The sequence below is a fragment of the Trichophyton benhamiae genome, assembly GCF_000151125.1.
Source record: "Trichophyton benhamiae CBS 112371 chromosome Unknown contig00070.0, whole genome shotgun sequence".
Classification (NCBI taxonomy): Eukaryota; Fungi; Ascomycota; class Eurotiomycetes; order Onygenales; family Arthrodermataceae; genus Trichophyton; species Trichophyton benhamiae.
In genome coordinates this window covers 283,422-301,109 of record NW_003315101.1, presented here as the reverse complement: position 1 = coordinate 301,109, position 17,688 = coordinate 283,422, and the positions used below count along the sequence as shown (strand labels likewise).

Sequence of the window (17,688 nt, the reverse complement as noted above, 5' to 3'; positions counted from 1 at the left end):
CACTTCAAAGCTTCCTCGCAATAAGGCACAGCAGGCTGTCGTCATGGAACGGTTTAGCCGAATGTTACAAGCTGCCCAGGGCATGGGCATGAGTAATGCTCCTCAGGGGGTAAGATATCATTCTATGTCTACCTTGTTTCTATGGCCATGGCGCCTTTTGCGTTTCATGGAAACCCCATATCTAACCCAAGGCCTGAATAGGATACCCCCAACCTTATTGATAACTCCGAGACCGTTCATATATCCTCTCTGGCTCTTCTTAAGATGTTACGGCATGGCCGTGCGGGCGTACCTATGGAAGTGATGGGCTTGATGCTGGGAGAATTTGTGGATGAATACACAGTCAGAGTTGTAGATGTGTTCGCTATGCCCCAGAGTGGTACCGGGGTCAGTGTCGAAGCTGTTGATCCCGTATTTCAGACAAAGATGATGGAGATGCTTCGACAGACAGGAAGGTACAGTGATACAGATTACAGTTTATCCCTGCTTCCATGGATTATCTGTTCTTTTACTCATAAGTGAATGTACAGACCAGAAACCGTCGTGGGATGGTACCACTCCCATCCAGGATTTGGGTGTTGGCTTTCTTCAGTTGATATCAACACTCAACAGTCTTTTGAACAGCTCACTCCTCGTGCCGTTGCCGTTGTCGTTGATCCTATACAATCCGTCAAGGGGAAAGTTGTCATCGATGCTTTCCGATTAATATCCCCTCAGACTCTTGTCATGGGTCAGGAACCTCGTCAGACCACATCTAACCTTGGACACCTTAATAAACCATCCATTCAAGCTTTGATTCACGGCTTGAACCGTCATTACTACAGTATTGCCATCAACTACCGAAAGACAGGCCTGGAAGAGAATATGCTCATGAACCTCCACAAGCACGTATGGACTGAAGCTCTTCAGATGAACGACTTTAGGGAGGAGCGTAAAGAAAATGTGGAGCGGCTGCAGAAGCTTGTTGGACTCGCTGAAGGATACGAAAAGAGGGTTAAGGAGGAATCGGAGCTGACACCGGAACAGCTCAAGACACGATATGTTGGAAAACTGGACCCCAAGAAACGTAGGACCCCCTTGATCAGCGCAGCATTTATATTCATACCTTGACTAACTTTGAATTTCTCTCTTCAACAGACATTGAGGATGTTGGTCAACAGCTTATAGAGGACAACATTGTGGCTGTATCCCGACAGATGATTGATAAGGAGGCATCTCTAGCTCGAGATAGTCGATCAAAGGCACACCAGCAAGACATGATGGAGACTGATGAGGAAATATAATTTTCTGTTGCCTATGTATCATTATATCCTCCCTTTGAAATACGACTTCATCTACATGATATACAGTAGCATTCTATATATTAATGGCCCATTCATAACTTAACAATCAATGGTAAGAGCAATACTTAGTCTATTAATGTATGTACTTATATGGAAAAAATCTATCGATACAGTGAAAGTTGGAACGCTATGTATGTCAAAGAAAACCGGGGAATCATGAAATATCCAGACAAGTGCTTGTATTATCAACAGGGAGCAGTAGATGAATTCGATGATTTGAAGGGACCAGCCCATCGAATCTTCTTCTTCGTGGTCTGAATTTCTTGAACCAGACCACTGACCAGGCCGCCATTTCTCTCGATCGACGAGTAACCATCAATGACAACATATCGCAAACTCGGAAGGTCTTTTAGTATGCCATGCAGGAGCCGGCATGAAAACTTGGTATAAAAATCCTTGGAAATGCGGAACGGCTCAAACATTGGGTTTGACGGGTCACACAGAACGAGTATCTCCAACGTATGGACTCCTTCCATTGATTTAAGCCCGAGTTTCTCATTTACAACCCAGGATTCCGGTGGCTCAGTCCAGCTCGAGCCCAGCACGAGCCGTAAAACCCTCACCGCACTCTTATATCGGGGCGCGAGGTCGCAGACGTTCGGCACGATGGACGGCTGATGTTGTACGGGAAAGATGCGGAATGTGTACGAGGAGTAGAGGTATTGGGATACGTCGTCGTGGAATCGGCGGGAGGCCAGCATGATACTTGTACGCCTGTGCCGGCCAAACGGTGATGAGGCCAGCTCTTGGTCGGTTGGTTTACGAGTTCGCCTGACGGGTTTCACGATCCGGGGCGGTCCTGAAAAGACATACGAGTACACCTTACACCGGAGCTCCCAGGGCAGATCGAAGAATCTACACTCGTTTTCCTGTTCTCGCTCCTTCAGCTGGCGACTCACACCCTTAGTGGATGGCGGTATCATGGTAGTCGTTGCAGGGCCGAAACCGAAAAAACGATAGAAAGGCATACGATGCTCAAAGCTGCAGAGGTCCCGACCACGCAGGTAGCCCGTCTACCATTCTCCAGTGAAATCAAGCTTCTGCCAGAGAGCGAGTTCAACACGAAGCGACGGAGAAGAGCGTAACTGATGTGTCGACACCGACGGAGACCAAGCAACTCATAGGAAGCCCTAGCTGTTTCTCTTGGTGGCGCGATGGCTATATGAGATATGTCATATATCCTTGATCTACCCAGCTATTACAACACAATGGGCACTGACGGCGAGCAAGGTGTCAAATTTCACTCACTGGGGTCGATTAATAACTTTCTGGGAAGAAGAAGAGAAAGAAAAGAAAGAGAGAGAGAGAGAGAGAGAGAGGAAAAGAACGAAGAATCTGAAGCTGAAAATGTTCGGGCGAGAAAAGGCTCGAAGGAATAGACGATTATATAATACATTATATCACGTGATTTGATTTTGCGGGTCTAGTCCCTTCTGGGAAAGTTGAAGCTTTTCCGATTTTATAGACATCAATTTTTCTCTACGTCAGAGCCTCAGGGCAGCAGAGGGAGAAGCAGAAGCTGTGAGAAATTGGATTGTCCTTTTTGCATATTCATTCAGCAAGCTCATAGTATGAGTCAATGAGGGAGCTAGTTGTCTGATATTTGTTGAACAAACGACGTCAGGTCACGGCACATACAGCCCAAGATGCTTTCACGCGCTATACTTCCACTCGCAAGACAGAGGGCCATAATAGCTGGCACCAGGCTGTCCCTCACATCCTCATATGCCAGATACTACGCCCGTGACTCTAAAAAGCCATCGAAACCCAGTGGCTACACGATCCCATCCTCTGCTCCCTCGTCGGGGACCCTGTCGGACGACCAGAAGCCCAGAGTTGTTCCTCAGCCAAAGACACCTGCTACAGACAAATTCTCGGAAGAACAAGTCGAATTCGAGACATCCTCTGAATCACAAAAGAATACAGCTCCTCAATCTGCGGAGGCTGGGGCTAGGCCAAAACAACAGTCCGCCGAGAACGAGAATGAGAAGTCAGAGCCAGAAAATGTCAATCAGCAAGAACAACCTCTTCCAGATCTGACCCAAGGTATTCCGTCTACTCTAGGTGCAGAAGTGGAGTCACAATCGAAGCGCCGCAGTAGAGGACTCAATCTGACCGAGGATCCGGAGAAGGAATCCGAGGATGACGGGGGTCGTGGTGATACTCCGAAAGACGAATACGTCTCGTCTCTTGAAAGACGCAGAAATAAAATGACCAACTTGACCTTTGCTGCCTTCCTGGGCCTCTCTATTGCCGGTACTGCGTATCTTGGTCGCAATTGGGATACGAAGGAAGAAGAAAGTGCACACCCAGATGCACCCTCTGGATGGGGGTTCGGCCTCCTCTTTAACCGCATCAAAGCCCGCTTGTCCGATATCACAAGCTACTACAAGGACCCGGCCTTTGAAAAGCTCCTGCCCGAAGAAGATCCTCAGTTTAGACAGCCATACACTCTCGTCATTAGTCTCGAGGATCTCCTTGTTCACAGCGAATGGACCCGTGAGCATGGATGGCGAGTAGCGAAGAGACCTGGTGTTGATTACTTCCTCCGCTATCTCAACCAGTATTATGAATTGGTTCTGTTCACAACTGTACCCAGCATGATGGCAGACCAGGTTCTGCGGAAGCTTGACCCATACAGAATTATTAGGTGGCCCCTCTTCAGGGAGGCCACCAAGTATGAGGATGGCGAATATGTCAAGGTAATTCTTCAGTTGTGCTTTATATTTCACTCAGAGTTTTTATTTACATGTTAAATTTAGGACCTCTCTTACCTAAACCGCGATCTTTCGAAAGTTATATTGATCGATACTCATGCCCCTCACGCCAAACGCCAACCCGAAAACGCGATAATACTACCAAAGTGGAAAGGAGATTCAAAGGACAAGTCACTTGTTGCTCTGATCCCTTTCTTGGAATACGTTGCTGGAATGGGCATCGATGATGTCAGACCTGTTCTCAAGTCCTTCGAAGGGACTTTCATCCCTGCCGAATTTGCCAAGCGAGAGAAGGCCATGCGTGACAAGTTCGAGAAGCAACTGGCTGAAGAGAGAGCCAAGAGACCGAAACACAGTGTGGGTAGCATTAGCTCCCTCTTTGGCATAAAGCCCGCTGGATCATCGATAGCTGGTCTTGAAGATGGCCAATCAGGTGGTATCGAGGAAGGAAAGATGCTCTGGGATCAAATCCGTGAGAGAGGCCAGAAGCAATATGAGATGATCGAAAAGGAAATCCGAGAGAACGGCGAGAAATGGCTGGCCGAAATGGCTGCCGAAGAGGAGAAGGCTAGAGAAGAACAGATGAAAGGAATGAAGAACAGCTTGACAGGCTTCTTTGGAAGTGGCGGTAAATAAACCACCGCAAATTCCTGAGCCAGGCCTGACACAATCTCGAAATGGAAAACATGCATAAAAGAGGAATGTTGATGAATGGTAGGCCGATTTGGGTTTCATTCCCTACTGTACAGCTTGGCTACTAATCGACGGTTCTATGGAGAGTTCGCCTACTACATCCTTCCGAATTGCTTACTCCTTTTTTATATTTCTAACCTGTCTTTATATCAAATCTCTCTTTTTTTTTTTTTTTTTCTAATGTTTACATGAGGCCCCAACTGTGTTGTCTTACGACTCTTCTCTCCCCTGCCTACATTGCTGTACCATTACATTTGATATTAATCCCTTCCTTTAGACTCTCTTGCATACCGGTGGATATTGGCATGTGCAGCATAATACTATTCCAACATTTGGCGTTTCCTCTTGTCCAATTTTCAGGGGCTGGGGAATCATTTATTCCAATCGATGCTAATGGATATGCGCCAGCTTCAGTTACATACTCCTGATACTGTAAACAAGTTCAAAGTGTACTTTATCGCAATGCATCTCATTCAAATCTCCAAAACGAGAACTGGATAAGGTACCGGGTTAGCTGGAATTATTGAAGTTGGAAACATTCTCATACTACAGAGTACTAATGTTAAACACTAACAACCTCCTTTCACATCACTCCCGGGGGCCTCAATTTATAAAGCTCCGGCTTTTGCATCTTGAATTAATAGAGATAGGGCTTTTACCAACCTCTCTGCCGCATCCGTCGACGTCTGATAATGAAACACCAGTCTTCCCTCCGGGAAAACAGTGATGCCAACCTCTTTGCAGTAGTTAACTTTAGCAGCATTTGGTATACCAGCAGCCTTCAAATCTAGTACAATCATATTTGTTTGTACTGGAAGAGAAAACTCATACCCTACAATCTCTAATTTGGTAGCAGTGGCTTTCGTCAGCGCGTTGACACGGGGGAGCTGCGGAATCAAACGATTCAGAGCAGCAAAAACGCCAGCAAACGCCAGCAGCCACCATACCCAGCTGGATATATAGATCAGTTTGTGGCCACACCGACAGTCATGCGTTTGGATGGGGTATTTTGTATCCATGCTGTATTCCATTCCACTTGACTGCCTCACTTGCCTGCGTCCCGGCTACATATTTTGTAGATATCAATGTTGCCTTGGATCACATTCTCCCCATATGGTATTTGGTTGGATAGAGCCAAATTAACGTAGCACTCAACCTGGGATAGACCTAGAATGGAGACACAAACGTACGGGCTTCCCTCCGCCTATAATATACAACGCAACTCGAATATCCGGAGCGCTTATGTTTGCGGGGTTGCGCGACTGTCGCTAATTGAAAGCAGCGATCGAGAACCGCCTGTACCTGGTTGGATAATGCATGTCTCAACCATGGCATTCTCCTACTCCAGCCCAGGAAGAGCTGCCAGGGGGGCAGGCTTAGCCGCATCAACCGTTTATCCCCCCACAAGAGTCGTTCCATACTCCAATACGGGGTCCGGGAAGGGTTTCAATGACCAATATAAACTGCCGTGAGACGGAAAAGTGTGTCGGGAAAGCCAGAGTGATGGACGCTGCGGAAAACAGCTGGCCGTGCCGGAGAGGAAAAGTCGACATGCTTGCCATTAGCAAGCCAACTCGGTGCCTGTTTGGTCAATAACTAACTAACTAGTTATAAAGATCGTTAAGGTTGCGGTGGTCAAATAGATTTTGGGTTATCCCACGTATAACGGTGCCCGCGGGGAATTAGACAAACAGCAAGGCCATTTCGGCTCCCATTTTCCTCTTTGCCATCCGTCTGGGTCTCTTTATCGGGCAAGAAAATGATAAAAGGTCATGTTCGGTTCAGCAGAAGATGTGGCGCAACGATAGTTATGTATGATACACGGCTGCCGCATATATAATAAATACAGGGGGTATTCGAATCATAAAAGGCCGCCCACAACCCAATAACTAAAACAAACAAAAAAAAAAAAGAAAGAAAGAAAGGAAGAAAACAAAGAATATATACACTGCCAGCAAAGGAAACATGCAGAAATTTTTAAAATCTTCCTTTCAACTTTTCCTACGGCAACGGCGTCATGTTTATGAAGTTGGTATCCTGGTCTTGTAGGCCCGATACATCCCAGATTCCGGTCATATCAAAAGGAAAGCCATCCATCGTCCCAAACGTACCAGATATGGACATCATATCGTCAACAATATCATTGTGGTTTGCTCGATCATACGGTGTCATTACGACGGTTTCAGGAGCATCTGAACCGTGGTGATTTATGGTTGCGTTTCGATTAAGCTCCGAAGCTTGCACGACCTCCTCGGTGGTGTGCTTGCTCAAAATCTTCTCGCAGTGATCCAAACACATGTCGCCAACATCCCAGTCATTTTCAGATCGGGCCTTTTCAAGAACGCCACGGAGGATACTGACATTGTTAAGGCAGGATCGAGCAATCTCCGGATCGGATGTCTCTAGCGCAGAGCGGACAAGAAGGGTTGCTGTCGACGTCAGATGGTATGAACTATCTGCAATTAAGGTCAGTACCGCGTTGGACTCCTGTTGGATGGAGGTGAAATTCACTTAAACTTACAGGACATCCAAAACTCCTGATACTGCGGTTTCCTAAGTGAGAGCATGAACTGAACTATTTCCTCCGCTGCCTTTCTACATTCCGTTTGGAAGTATCGGCGTGCCTCTGTGTTGGGGTTGTCTGAGGGGTTAACTTCCTGCAGCCATTCCTCCTCCAGTTGATTAGCGTCATGAAGATTTGCTTGCCGTTGCGCTGGCAAAGGAAGTATGGAGGCTTACTTGGAGTTCAACTCTACAAACAAGCATTTTGAGAGCCAAAAATGCGAGCTGCATGCTGCTGGCTCCCGAGGTTGACGGTGTGTCTTGATCTTGTGGCACTTTTAGCCAGTCCGGCAAAGAGTCTTCCCACCGATCCAGATCTGATCTCATTCTCCTGAGAATTTTCGATGTCTCTTTCGAAGGTCTCGGTTGGAGCCCGTATACCAAAGGAAGAAGATCGCCAAGAATCTCAGTTAGCTGACACAAGGCAATATAGCAATGTGCAGTTCTGACTCTTTGCTGTGTGGGATTCGCTTGCGGTACCAGGACGCTGATTGTGGGAAGAGGAACGTCATACTGGTTCCGCGAGATATGAGGCGGTACCCCATGGCCGTAACTTGCCCTGTTACCCGGGGTTAATGATACATGGCTACAGCGATAATGATGAGACGAGTCTGGGCTTACCACTTGTCATGGATGACAACCCCCCACCAGAGTCGAATACGCTGGTTCTTCTCTGCACGAGAGAGCTTCCAGTTACTTGGATCTCGATTAAGGCCTAAACAGTGTGCAAGGGCCACGGTGCGGCCACTGTTAATGGCATTTCCCGTAGTAGAAAAGATAGGCCTGCCCGTTAGGTCGATCAAAGCCGCAGTCAAAGTCGACAACCCGGGAGCCGAAAACTCTTCATGGAGCGCAGCCACGGCCATGTTAACTGCATACCTGACATCAGGTTTTGGATGTGGTGCGAGAACCGGCGATTGATTCCAATATATTAATGATGTAGCGTATACCTGACACAACAATGCAGGTGGGACACTGTCGTCTTCAGCCTCATACCCGCTCAAAAACGCTTCTTCGTCAAATATTGGGAAAGAAGCATTGATCTTGTCAAGGAATCTAAGAAGCACTAGTGAGTGACCGATACATTTCGCAAGAAGATGGGTAGACTCATGGAACATACATCTTGACTAGATCGTGTTTGAACGGACCTAATACCTGCTCGATAATCTCCCGCTGATTTTCGCCGGGAGTTCCGGTCGTCCTGAGGCCCTGCCGTCGCCTCGATACAGTAGTGTATAGAATAGGTTTTCTCGGGTCGTTGGAATAGACGTTATAAGGCGTCTTTCGGTCTGGGCTGTGGTTATTTGACCGTTCGCTGTACCGTTCAATAACCTGTGCATCTGCTGCGGCAACCGGGCCGACAATATGTACGGACTCTCCGGGCCCGTGCCTATAGCCTTGTTCTTTCTCTGCTTTAGGAGTGGGCTTGACAAGGTTTTCTTTAGATGCCACCTGCGGAATCTCCATCAGATTTCTAGCAGGCGATGCCGAGCTCATCTCATCATGCGTTCTCTTTAGCCCTTTGGTATCAGGAGGCATGCTCCAGGGCTTGGTTTCTGCGCTGGTGGTTGGTGCGGACTGGTCTATTAGGTTGGACTTATCCTCACCATAATGGCAATCTGCCCCCTGAACTCTGCACAACAGGCACGACTGGCCGGGCAGATCAACCGTACAACGAGACTTGCGTTTTCGGCATAAGTCGCATGCCCGGACTTTGTGTGACCGGTAAGGACGCGATCCAGTGCTGAGGGCATACTGCTGAGTGTCCCTAGGCGCGACTGTGGCAGGACGAGCCGGTGCTGCCATCCTGGAAACGAATGAAGAAATGCAATGCTATGCGATGAAGCAACGAGCGTTCTCCTTGGATTAGGCGAAGACTCTTCGCTATCCTGTATGTTATATAGCTGGTTGAGGGTCTTTAAATCTGCATTGGTACTCCGTAGAGGTCGTGACACTACCATCGGGTAAACGGGGTTTTTTTTTTCTTTTCAGGAATGAAAAAAAGGTGGCGTCAAGTCCCAAGATCCAGAGCTCCCAGTTGATCGCGAAACAGCCAGCCAGCCAGCGCTCGCACCCATCACGCAGAGACAGCGTCTTCTAGAAGTGCCTTCGAGCCCGCGACGTCCTGCATCTCGGTCGTATCAATGTGCTGTGCTCCCTTTTTTTTCTTCCCTGCCGCTTTTCTCTTTTTCGATATGCAAGGGCTTCTGCTTGCCAGCTTCCCCCGCCCTAATTGGCCAATGGGTCTCGGCCCGGAACAACGTGGCGCCTTATCGCTTATTAAGATGCCCCGCCCAAATCGACAGCTTTTCATTGGTCCATACTCCAATAAGGTTAGTTCTCTTCCGGACTAGCGGCATTGCCTCTGATTGGCCAGTGTTGCTGTCGTTGAGGCTGACTCATCATCCCTTCGACGTCGAAGACAAACCGAGAATGGGGCGGGAGAGGCCATTGGGAGGGCCCAGGGATACCGAGCATTAGTGATGGGATGTCACAGTGCAGCCGGTCCGCGGGAAGACCACTGACGCGCCGATGCGTCGAGGCACTGTGCGGCCTGGTGGGAGGTGGGAGTTCGGGTTGCAAGCCATGCAGCAAACTCGCTCCGCTTTTCTTTTTCTTTCTTTCGCAGCTCGAACCAGCGGAGTTGCCTGGGTCATGTGACCCCTCAACGACGGGACCCTTTTTTTTTTTTTTCGTTGTTTTCTCTTTTGCCTTCAGGGGCCAGCAAACTACGAAAAAAAAAAAAAAAAAGAAAAAGAAAAAGAATAGCTGACCACCACCCAGACTTTTGCTATTTTTATTTTATTAAGCTTGAGGTGGCTGGAATTTGGCCGTCCTTTTTTTAGCTCGCTCGTGGGAGTTCCGTGGAGCGCCAGGGCAACATTCGAAAGCTTCGACCCCGTTTCATCCCTGGTGGCCTTGACGACGTGCATGATATATATCTTGGGTGGCTGCTCCCATGCAAACGATCGTCTGAAACTAGATATAAATCGAGAAGTTGGAGAAAGCATCGCCACGCATTCTACACTCATTCTCTTTTTCCTTTTGTTTCCGCGAGTCGTGGGTAGTGGTACATAGATCCTTCACGCTGTATGGTATAAGAGGCGACGTCAACGGGAAGCTCGTGCGCTTATTTGGATACAACCATGGATCGTGACGGTAAATGACTGCTAGGACCATGGAAGGGAACCAACTCTCTGTCCTGCCTGGAGATATCCATGAAATTCAGGGTAGCGATTACATGACTTTGGATGAGTGCGGTATCAGGCGTGACGGCTTGGAAGGCCAGGGGGATGTTGCAGGTGAACAACCTGCTGCTGCATTTCACCGACTTCCTCGGGTCGTTATCGAGAGGTATGCCAAAAAACCAATACCCGGTGGTTGGCTTTTCAACCGGGTTTATTCTTTTTGTTGCAGATTTTGTTAACATTCGTGGCCAGAATATTACGCTTGGTTGATGCAAACTGCTTTGCTTCACTAACCTTGATCAACCGTGCATGGCGACAGATATCTGATTGTCCAAGTCTGTATCGTCACCATTTAGCAGACTACTATTCGCCGTCAGATTCAGCCGCGGAGACTCTGGAATCAGCCAGTCTTGAGAGACTGAAAGCGAAATTCATCCAGGTTGCCAGAAGCCATGTTTTTGCTGCGTTTCTTCGGCCAAAGCAGACCGTTGTGAAACTTATATCAGCATCAGTAAGCTCTTCCTCCGCCTCCCCGCAAGGTGAAGCGTTGCGGTTCATCTTCTCTGCTCATGGCCGGTTACTCCTGGCGTTAAGTTCATCTAGGATTTTCGTGATAGATCTTACAAAAGAGCATATCTCGATACTCCATGAACTGAAGATACTACGCCGTCCTACCACGGCTGCAATTCTCGATGACGGTTCCCTATTAGCTGTTGCATCTTCTGGTCACCGGGTACGGTTGTATGAGCTGCAAGTCCAGCATGCTAGACTTCTTCAGACAATTGAGCTTCACGAGGTCCCGTTGTCCCTAGAGTTTTCACCCTATGCCTCTGTCCTGGCAGTTGCATTTGACGGTGGGATTGAAATTTATGCTTTGGGAGAAAATATATTATCCACTGCCCATCGAGCAGTGAGGTGTGAGGGAATATCAACGTTAACGTTTTCCTCTGATGGTTCCATGCTCTTTGGTTCTTCAGACGACCCTCACGCCAACAACTTTATCATGATATCCCCTCCCCTTCTTCCTGACCCTGGGTTTGATCTTAGCCTACCAGAGCTCCACAGTCGGATGTGGACAACGCAGATTCTTTTCCCAGAGGTTGGTGAGGGCTACTGCTATTCTAGTTTGATACCCCCTGCCGAAAGTGGTGACCACTCTATCTTCTTTGTAGGGTACGATAATCGTGTGAAGGCCTTCCGTATATCCCAAGTCGATAATATCACGGGCGGAACACTTTATCTAGTCGGGCCTGGAGCTGATATAGAGAGAGACGAGCCTCGACCAAATTTACTACCTGTTGCTAGTGAAAACGGTAAATATATAGCAGCAAGCTTTGAGAAGTCTGGGATATGGATATTTGGAGTCCCGGCATCAAGGACAAAGCCTGAAGATTCTGGAAAGGATTCTCAAGCACGTCCCCAACCTACCATCCCTCGCATCGATGAAAATGGTTCTTTATCATACGAGGCTACCAACTTTCAACGTCTCAATAAACATATCGAAAGCTCAAAGAGCTTTATATCCGGGCATCCAATTGAAGCAACCAACGATATTACGGATATGAGATGGATGCGGAACACGAAAGGGGAGACTTCTAGTTCCAGGAAGCTATGTAGGCTTGTTGCAGTAGCACCGGGGGGCGTCGACTCTTCTTTCAGCATGATTACCGGGGATACTATGCCTATTGATGGGGGCAGGGTCATTTTGTTTGATTTTGAGCTCTCCCCGAAAAACGGCGCCCATGAAGAACTCATTATTGAAGCTGGCGAGGCAGTCCCAACTGAGCTGCCTGAACAAGGAGCAACGCTCGATGCTGAAGTCGAGCTCGAGAAAAGGAGAGCCCAAATCAGTCGTCAGAGAACTATGGCTGCCAGACATACGCCATCAAGGTCGAACTGGCGTAATAGCATACCTCCTGTCGTATCTCATGCCGATGAAGAACCGTCATCACCCCCCCTCCCACCAACTCCCGGGGGCGGGGCCAGGAGTGCTCTACCCTTTCTAGATAGCCCGTATAGCAATACCTCTCCTCGCTCTACAGAAACACTACGACGGGCAGCGACGGCGGCGTCTCGTAGCCTCGCTGCAAGTAGATTTGAAACGGCCCGTCCAGCCCTCAATTCTGGGCCTCGCCGCAGACAGTTTGTCGTGCCCCATGAGAGTGATGCGGATAACTGGGTTCCGCCGCCCCCTCCATACACGGAAGATGCAAGCGATCCTCTACCGGACCACTTTCGGATGGGTATTCTACCAAGTGCTACGGAGCCTCCACCTGGTAGCCCGCCTAGAGATGTCGGCCACGGGCTACGCAGGTCGCGGACATCAACTATTGACTCCTCGGGAAGCTCATCGTTACATCGTTCGCAAACAACTATAAGCCGGCCTAGCATCACGATACCAAGACGCCCTCTTCCTTCTAATAGTGCCACTAACAGCCCAATAAACTACCCCAACACATCTTTAATTTCAGATATCTCGCCTCCGAACCTAGTCGCGAGTGGTAATAGGCATTTGTCGAATAGTCAGGTTGGCATTAGCACAACCAGCATGAGTTCTCCGCCGCCTTCCAACAATACCCCTACTAATATTGGCCCTGCTTTTCCTCTACCCCATATTCCTTCCATGCAACATCCCACAGCCTTGACACCGGCCAATTTCACTTCCTTGCCTGGCCATGCTGCACCATCCAATCTACCACCACAAGCGACGGGGAACCAGGCTTGCGTGCAAAATATGAATACAATTACTCCAGATCACTCACACCCAAGCATATCAGGGCACCAGGCCGCGCAACTGGATACCCTGCAACGGCATCCCTATATACCTTCACCAAACCCAGTGTCCATGACACACACTTCTCACCCTCCAGACTCCTCACCAAATGTTCCTACATTGCCTGTTGAACGCCAGATATCCGGAACAAGCTCACTCCCCGACGAACCTCAGGGGAACCCCCAGTCACGCGGTGGTCGCTGGCTCTCTACTAACTACAGATCCTCTGACAATTCACATCCTGGAGTCCAAAGATCGCGGTCTCGCTCTCAGGATGTGCCTCGGCGTCGTTTAAATACAGGGGGAGGTCTTTTTGACAAACGCACTGGTCGCAATATTCTAACGTCCCAGTCTGATATTCGATTAAATTCTACGGCACGGTCAGACGACTGGAAAGAACAATGGACCAAGCTGAAGGGCGAACGAAAGAGGAACAAAGATTCAAAGTGTGCAGTAATGTAATATTCCCTTGATGTAATTGAAATTTGTACGGTTGTTCGATTTTGATATTACCATTGCTGGACACCCATTTGGCTCACATCTTACGCGTCAATAAATATTAGTTAACTAACTATGCTTGCTTTCCCGGGTTGTCAAATTTACCCCGAATGGATCCTGGCTCTTTTCTATCTGACCATATCTCTCAGCAAGCTCCTTTATACTACTTCCCCACCAAGGGACACCTCCTTCGATTGCGGTCATCATCGGTTGGCGTATCAGTTAGCTAGTTGATAAACAACTACCTGGATCTCTTGCTAACTAATCTACAGCAACGGCGACTTCGTATCGCCCACCTCAGGTGTCATCTTCGCGTGTTGACGAGCTAGTTGACAATAATACTATTAAACAACTATATAGCTAACCAGTTAGTTGACTGGTTGGTCCGCCGGACGACGATCCAAAGTCACCCATACAAATTACTGCCTGCTTTGGAGGATCTGAACGAGCTATTTAACGGCCAAGCCTGGTCATTCACACTATTACTGTGCTCTGAGTTGCGCCCCTAGCCTTTCTGACTGCTGCTATCAGCTTTCCACACTAGCTAGGGACACTACTACTGGTAATGTAGGTGGAGGAGGCTGTAGCCGTGAAAGGGTCTTGACAACTTCTCAGTCTGCTGACAATAGTTACCATGGTATGTTCAAATATATGTTCAAATGTGATGAATTCCGTAGTTGTAGAATCAATGAACGTGAAAATCGTCAATTTATAATAATACGTGTAATAGTATTAATGCATTTACGCCAATTCAGAAGCTAGTATGTACTTCTCTCCGTCGTAAGCAAAGAGCTTCATATTTCCCATTATCGTGAAAACTCCCAATAGAAGCCAAGGGCTCAAAATCCGGCCGAAAATGTGTCCCGGGTACGTTGGTATCATGTACAGATGAAATAAACTTCCCTATGAAAAATAAACGGAATTAAGAAAACAGTAGCAGCCCCTGGGTAAATGGATGTTTTCCCTACCTACCTACACCTCCAGGCCCTGAACACCAGGATATAAGTAAGGAAATTCTACAAGGCCATCAAGCATCCAATTTAAAGGGTCGAACACTTCATAATTTGTTTCTAGGAAAGCACTGGAAAGGGAGGACGAGTTGAAGCCTCCCAGTGTTGGACCCGGAGGAGAACTAGGGCCCGTAGTTACAGGACCAGCCGTCAAGGCTGGGGAGGTAAGGGTGGGATCAGCTGCCGAGACTGCACTCACGCCTTCTGGCACAGGTGGTGCAGGAGTGGATGTCGATGTTCGGATGGCAGCGGTGGAGGAACACGAGGCTGAGGAGTCAGCTCCGGAGTCTGGATTTGTTGGGTTTTTGAGATACGCTGTTGTAGACAGTTAATTCTGTGTACACAATCGAAAATGGAAAAGGATATTGGGATAGCGGGCGTCTTACCTTCAAAATTCCTTCCTCTGGCTTGGAAATCCTCTCGCCATCGCCAAACGGAGTCGAAAACAAGTGACATGCTCATTCTACAGCGAACCTTTAGCATAAGTGAGTCTCCCGTATCCGATGAGTTAGTTTCTCCCTGATGCCTTTGGTCCTGATTATTTCGGCTGCCAACACCGTTCATTCGCCACATTTGAGCTAGAACTTCAGCTAATCGTTGCGGAAGATCGTTGTTCATCACAGATATGTGGCGAAGGGCTGATATAGTGCGACTAAAAAGAGACTTCGTGTAGCTCATATCAATATGGACAGCGAAAAAGCTGTTGCACAGCTTGAAAAGGCTGAATCCTGCGGCAAGGGTCATCTGGTAAATGTAGTTAGAGCAATAGGATAGGACCGGCCCTGTGGAGGTTTCAAGTCCAAAAGCCGCCTCAAGAAAGGCAGTTGTTGCAAGGTATAGAGCTGATAGGCCTTGGCGGTAGTCCTTGGTGCTCGGGTTCTCAAAGAAAATGGAGAGATGTAGATGTAGGCCAGCGGCTCGTAAATAGACATTCGTTATAGCTACTGCCTGTTAGCTCTGTAGCGCATATGTGAAGGGATGGGAGCATACAATTTGTCTCTGTTCGGACCTGACTCTCCAGATCTTCAAAATCTTTGAACAGCACTGATGCCATGATGTTTCGCTCCTTGTCGCTTAATACACCCACTGGGTCACGATGGTTTGTGTACAATGTTTGTGATATTTTATCACAGAACTTTTCAATCTGTAGCCGCACTCTAACCTCAGGAGGGAGTCGTAGATCCGCCTCCTTCGAAGAAAGGGTACAGTCAAACAGTGTCGACGATGGCTGTCCATAGCCAGTTGCAACTCTAGAAGCAATCGTTAGCATAGGGCCAAGATATGGGGAGATATTGGCTAGTAACGTACCGCTGAGCAACAATATTACAAAATGCCCACGTCCTCACCCTATCATTTAGCTCACCCTCTCTCAACTCCACTCTATATTTGGAGAAGTCCTGTGCATGGGACGGCCTATGTAGGCCTATTTGGAGTGCTATTTGCTGCATCATGCCACAGAGCATGAAAGTAGGGTCCGTGGACGTACTACTAGTAGGAAACGGCCAGGTACAAAGCAATGCTAAAGCCTTGACAACATGATAGCTTTGTGGGACGTCTGCAAGTGTGCTCCACACCAACCGCAAAACGGGACCGGACAAAGCATTCAGAAGAGATGAATCTGTCTGGTACCTGCGGGAAGCAACTGCGAGGATGGTCCAAAAAAGGAGAGGAGACGTATCGTAATATTCCTCCGGGGTCTTTTGAGCCTCAAGCAATGGAAGAAAAGGGTGATAGTATGTAAAAAATCTCGTGAAAAGCTCTGCGGTCCGATCTAAAGGGATTGTCACATCTTCCAGTCGTTTCACGTCTATGATATTGCCAGGTGGGCTTCGCAGATAGTCACCACCGGACTTGAGATCTAACAATGATGCAACAGCTTCGTGTGGTTTCAAGTAGTCAGCCGAGGCCTGGTCCGCTTGTTGAGGGCGCATCGAGCTCGTTGATGGGCTGTAAGGCATGGAAGATGGTACCGGAAGATGACCAGCTGCGGGCATGTTCAGATGGTGTTGCTGCTGCTGTTGTTGCTGCTGCTGCTGCTGCTGCTGGGCCAGGAACTGCACATTGGCATTGGCATTGACAACCTGTCTTCGCAATTCTATGATTTCCCGCTCCATTTCCGCATTACGGCTGCGTTTGCCAATCCGTCTGAAGTTCGCTTCGATCTTACATGGCAGCTTTAGCCGGTGGCAGCGAGTGCAGGTTGTAAAAGGGTCCTGAACAACATCACAGCGAAGCTACGTGACAGTTTCGTCAGTGCTGAATTATAACTTATACATACACAGAGTGCTCACCTTCTGCTGACGACACTCATTACAAGCTCTCTTCACCGGGTGCCTCCGCTTCTCGTCTTCGTCGCCATCTCCAGTCGCACTCTGCGGCGAGCTGCTCTGCGCACCACCAGGCGCAGACCTCTTCTGTCTCCCACCGCTTAGGCCTTTCAGCGACGTTCTCCTAGCCCTACCGTCGTCGCTGTCTCCCTCGTCTCCGCTGTTACTCTTTGTTCTCTCTGCAGCACGGGAGCGCAGTCCACCACCTGGCGACATCACCCCCACTCACTGCTCCAGGTATCTTGCTGTGTCAAACTAGCTGTGGATGCGCTGCTGGGGAGCTGCCTCCGAAACCGCTATCACCATATCCCTTCACCCTAGTCAAAAAGAACCCTCCAGGCCTGCCGGTTTAATCCGCGGCCGCGCAGGCTTTTTGCTTCTTTTTCTTTAGGTTTTGTTTCTCGATTTCGCCGTGGGAATGCGGGTGAGTACAAGGCGTTGAAGACGGGGCGAGAGTGTGTGGGACAGCGGCGTAGCGGTCGGGCAATGGCAGGGCAGCAGGCGACACAGGCTCGGTTGCTTGTAAATAGGCGCAGTTTAAGAGGCTGTCAGAGTGCTTCTGCTCGGTGGTGAAGCG

At 48.6% G+C, this 17,688-nt stretch overlaps 6 protein-coding genes across 6 annotated transcripts; 3 read left to right on the top strand and 3 right to left on the bottom strand.

Moving 5' to 3' along the window:
• Positions 1-61: 61 nt before the first annotated feature.
• Positions 62-1,283, top strand: ARB_00298 (uncharacterized protein; the record flags this gene model as incomplete). The annotated part of the gene is made up of 4 exons (XM_003013434.1): positions 62-109; positions 202-455; positions 531-1,066; positions 1,138-1,283. The coding sequence occupies 4 exons, from the start codon at positions 62-64 to the stop codon at positions 1,281-1,283; spliced, it is 984 nt and encodes a 327-aa protein (XP_003013480.1).
• A 1,706-nt stretch (positions 1,284-2,989) lies between these two features.
• ARB_00297 (uncharacterized protein) lies at positions 2,990-4,696 on the top strand (the record flags this gene model as incomplete). The annotated part of the gene is made up of 2 exons (XM_003013433.1): positions 2,990-4,045; positions 4,106-4,696. The coding sequence occupies 2 exons, from the start codon at positions 2,990-2,992 to the stop codon at positions 4,694-4,696; spliced, it is 1,647 nt and encodes a 548-aa protein (XP_003013479.1).
• A 665-nt stretch (positions 4,697-5,361) lies between these two features.
• On the bottom strand, positions 5,362-5,772 carry ARB_00296 (uncharacterized protein; the record flags this gene model as incomplete). Its single annotated transcript, XM_003013432.1, has 1 exon — positions 5,362-5,772. The coding sequence occupies one exon, from the start codon at positions 5,770-5,772 to the stop codon at positions 5,362-5,364; it is 411 nt and encodes a 136-aa protein (XP_003013478.1).
• A 982-nt stretch (positions 5,773-6,754) lies between these two features.
• ARB_00295 (uncharacterized protein) lies at positions 6,755-8,854 on the bottom strand (the record flags this gene model as incomplete). Its single annotated transcript, XM_003013431.1, has 5 exons — positions 6,755-7,182; positions 7,275-7,410; positions 7,493-7,874; positions 7,937-8,371; positions 8,436-8,854. 5 exons carry the CDS (start codon positions 8,852-8,854, stop codon positions 6,755-6,757), a joined length of 1,800 nt encoding a protein of 599 aa, XP_003013477.1.
• A 1,639-nt stretch (positions 8,855-10,493) lies between these two features.
• Positions 10,494-13,738, top strand: ARB_00294 (F-box domain protein; the record flags this gene model as incomplete). Its single annotated transcript, XM_003013430.1, has 2 exons — positions 10,494-10,669; positions 10,756-13,738. The coding sequence occupies 2 exons, from the start codon at positions 10,494-10,496 to the stop codon at positions 13,736-13,738; spliced, it is 3,159 nt and encodes a 1,052-aa protein (XP_003013476.1).
• Positions 13,739-14,746: 1,008 nt separating this feature from the next.
• On the bottom strand, positions 14,747-17,327 carry ARB_00293 (C6 transcription factor, putative; the record flags this gene model as incomplete). The annotated part of the gene is made up of 5 exons (XM_003013429.1): positions 14,747-15,099; positions 15,171-15,725; positions 15,775-16,080; positions 16,148-16,958; positions 17,076-17,327. The coding sequence occupies 5 exons, from the start codon at positions 17,325-17,327 to the stop codon at positions 14,747-14,749; spliced, it is 2,277 nt and encodes a 758-aa protein (XP_003013475.1).
• Between the last annotated feature and the right edge of the window lie 361 nt (positions 17,328-17,688).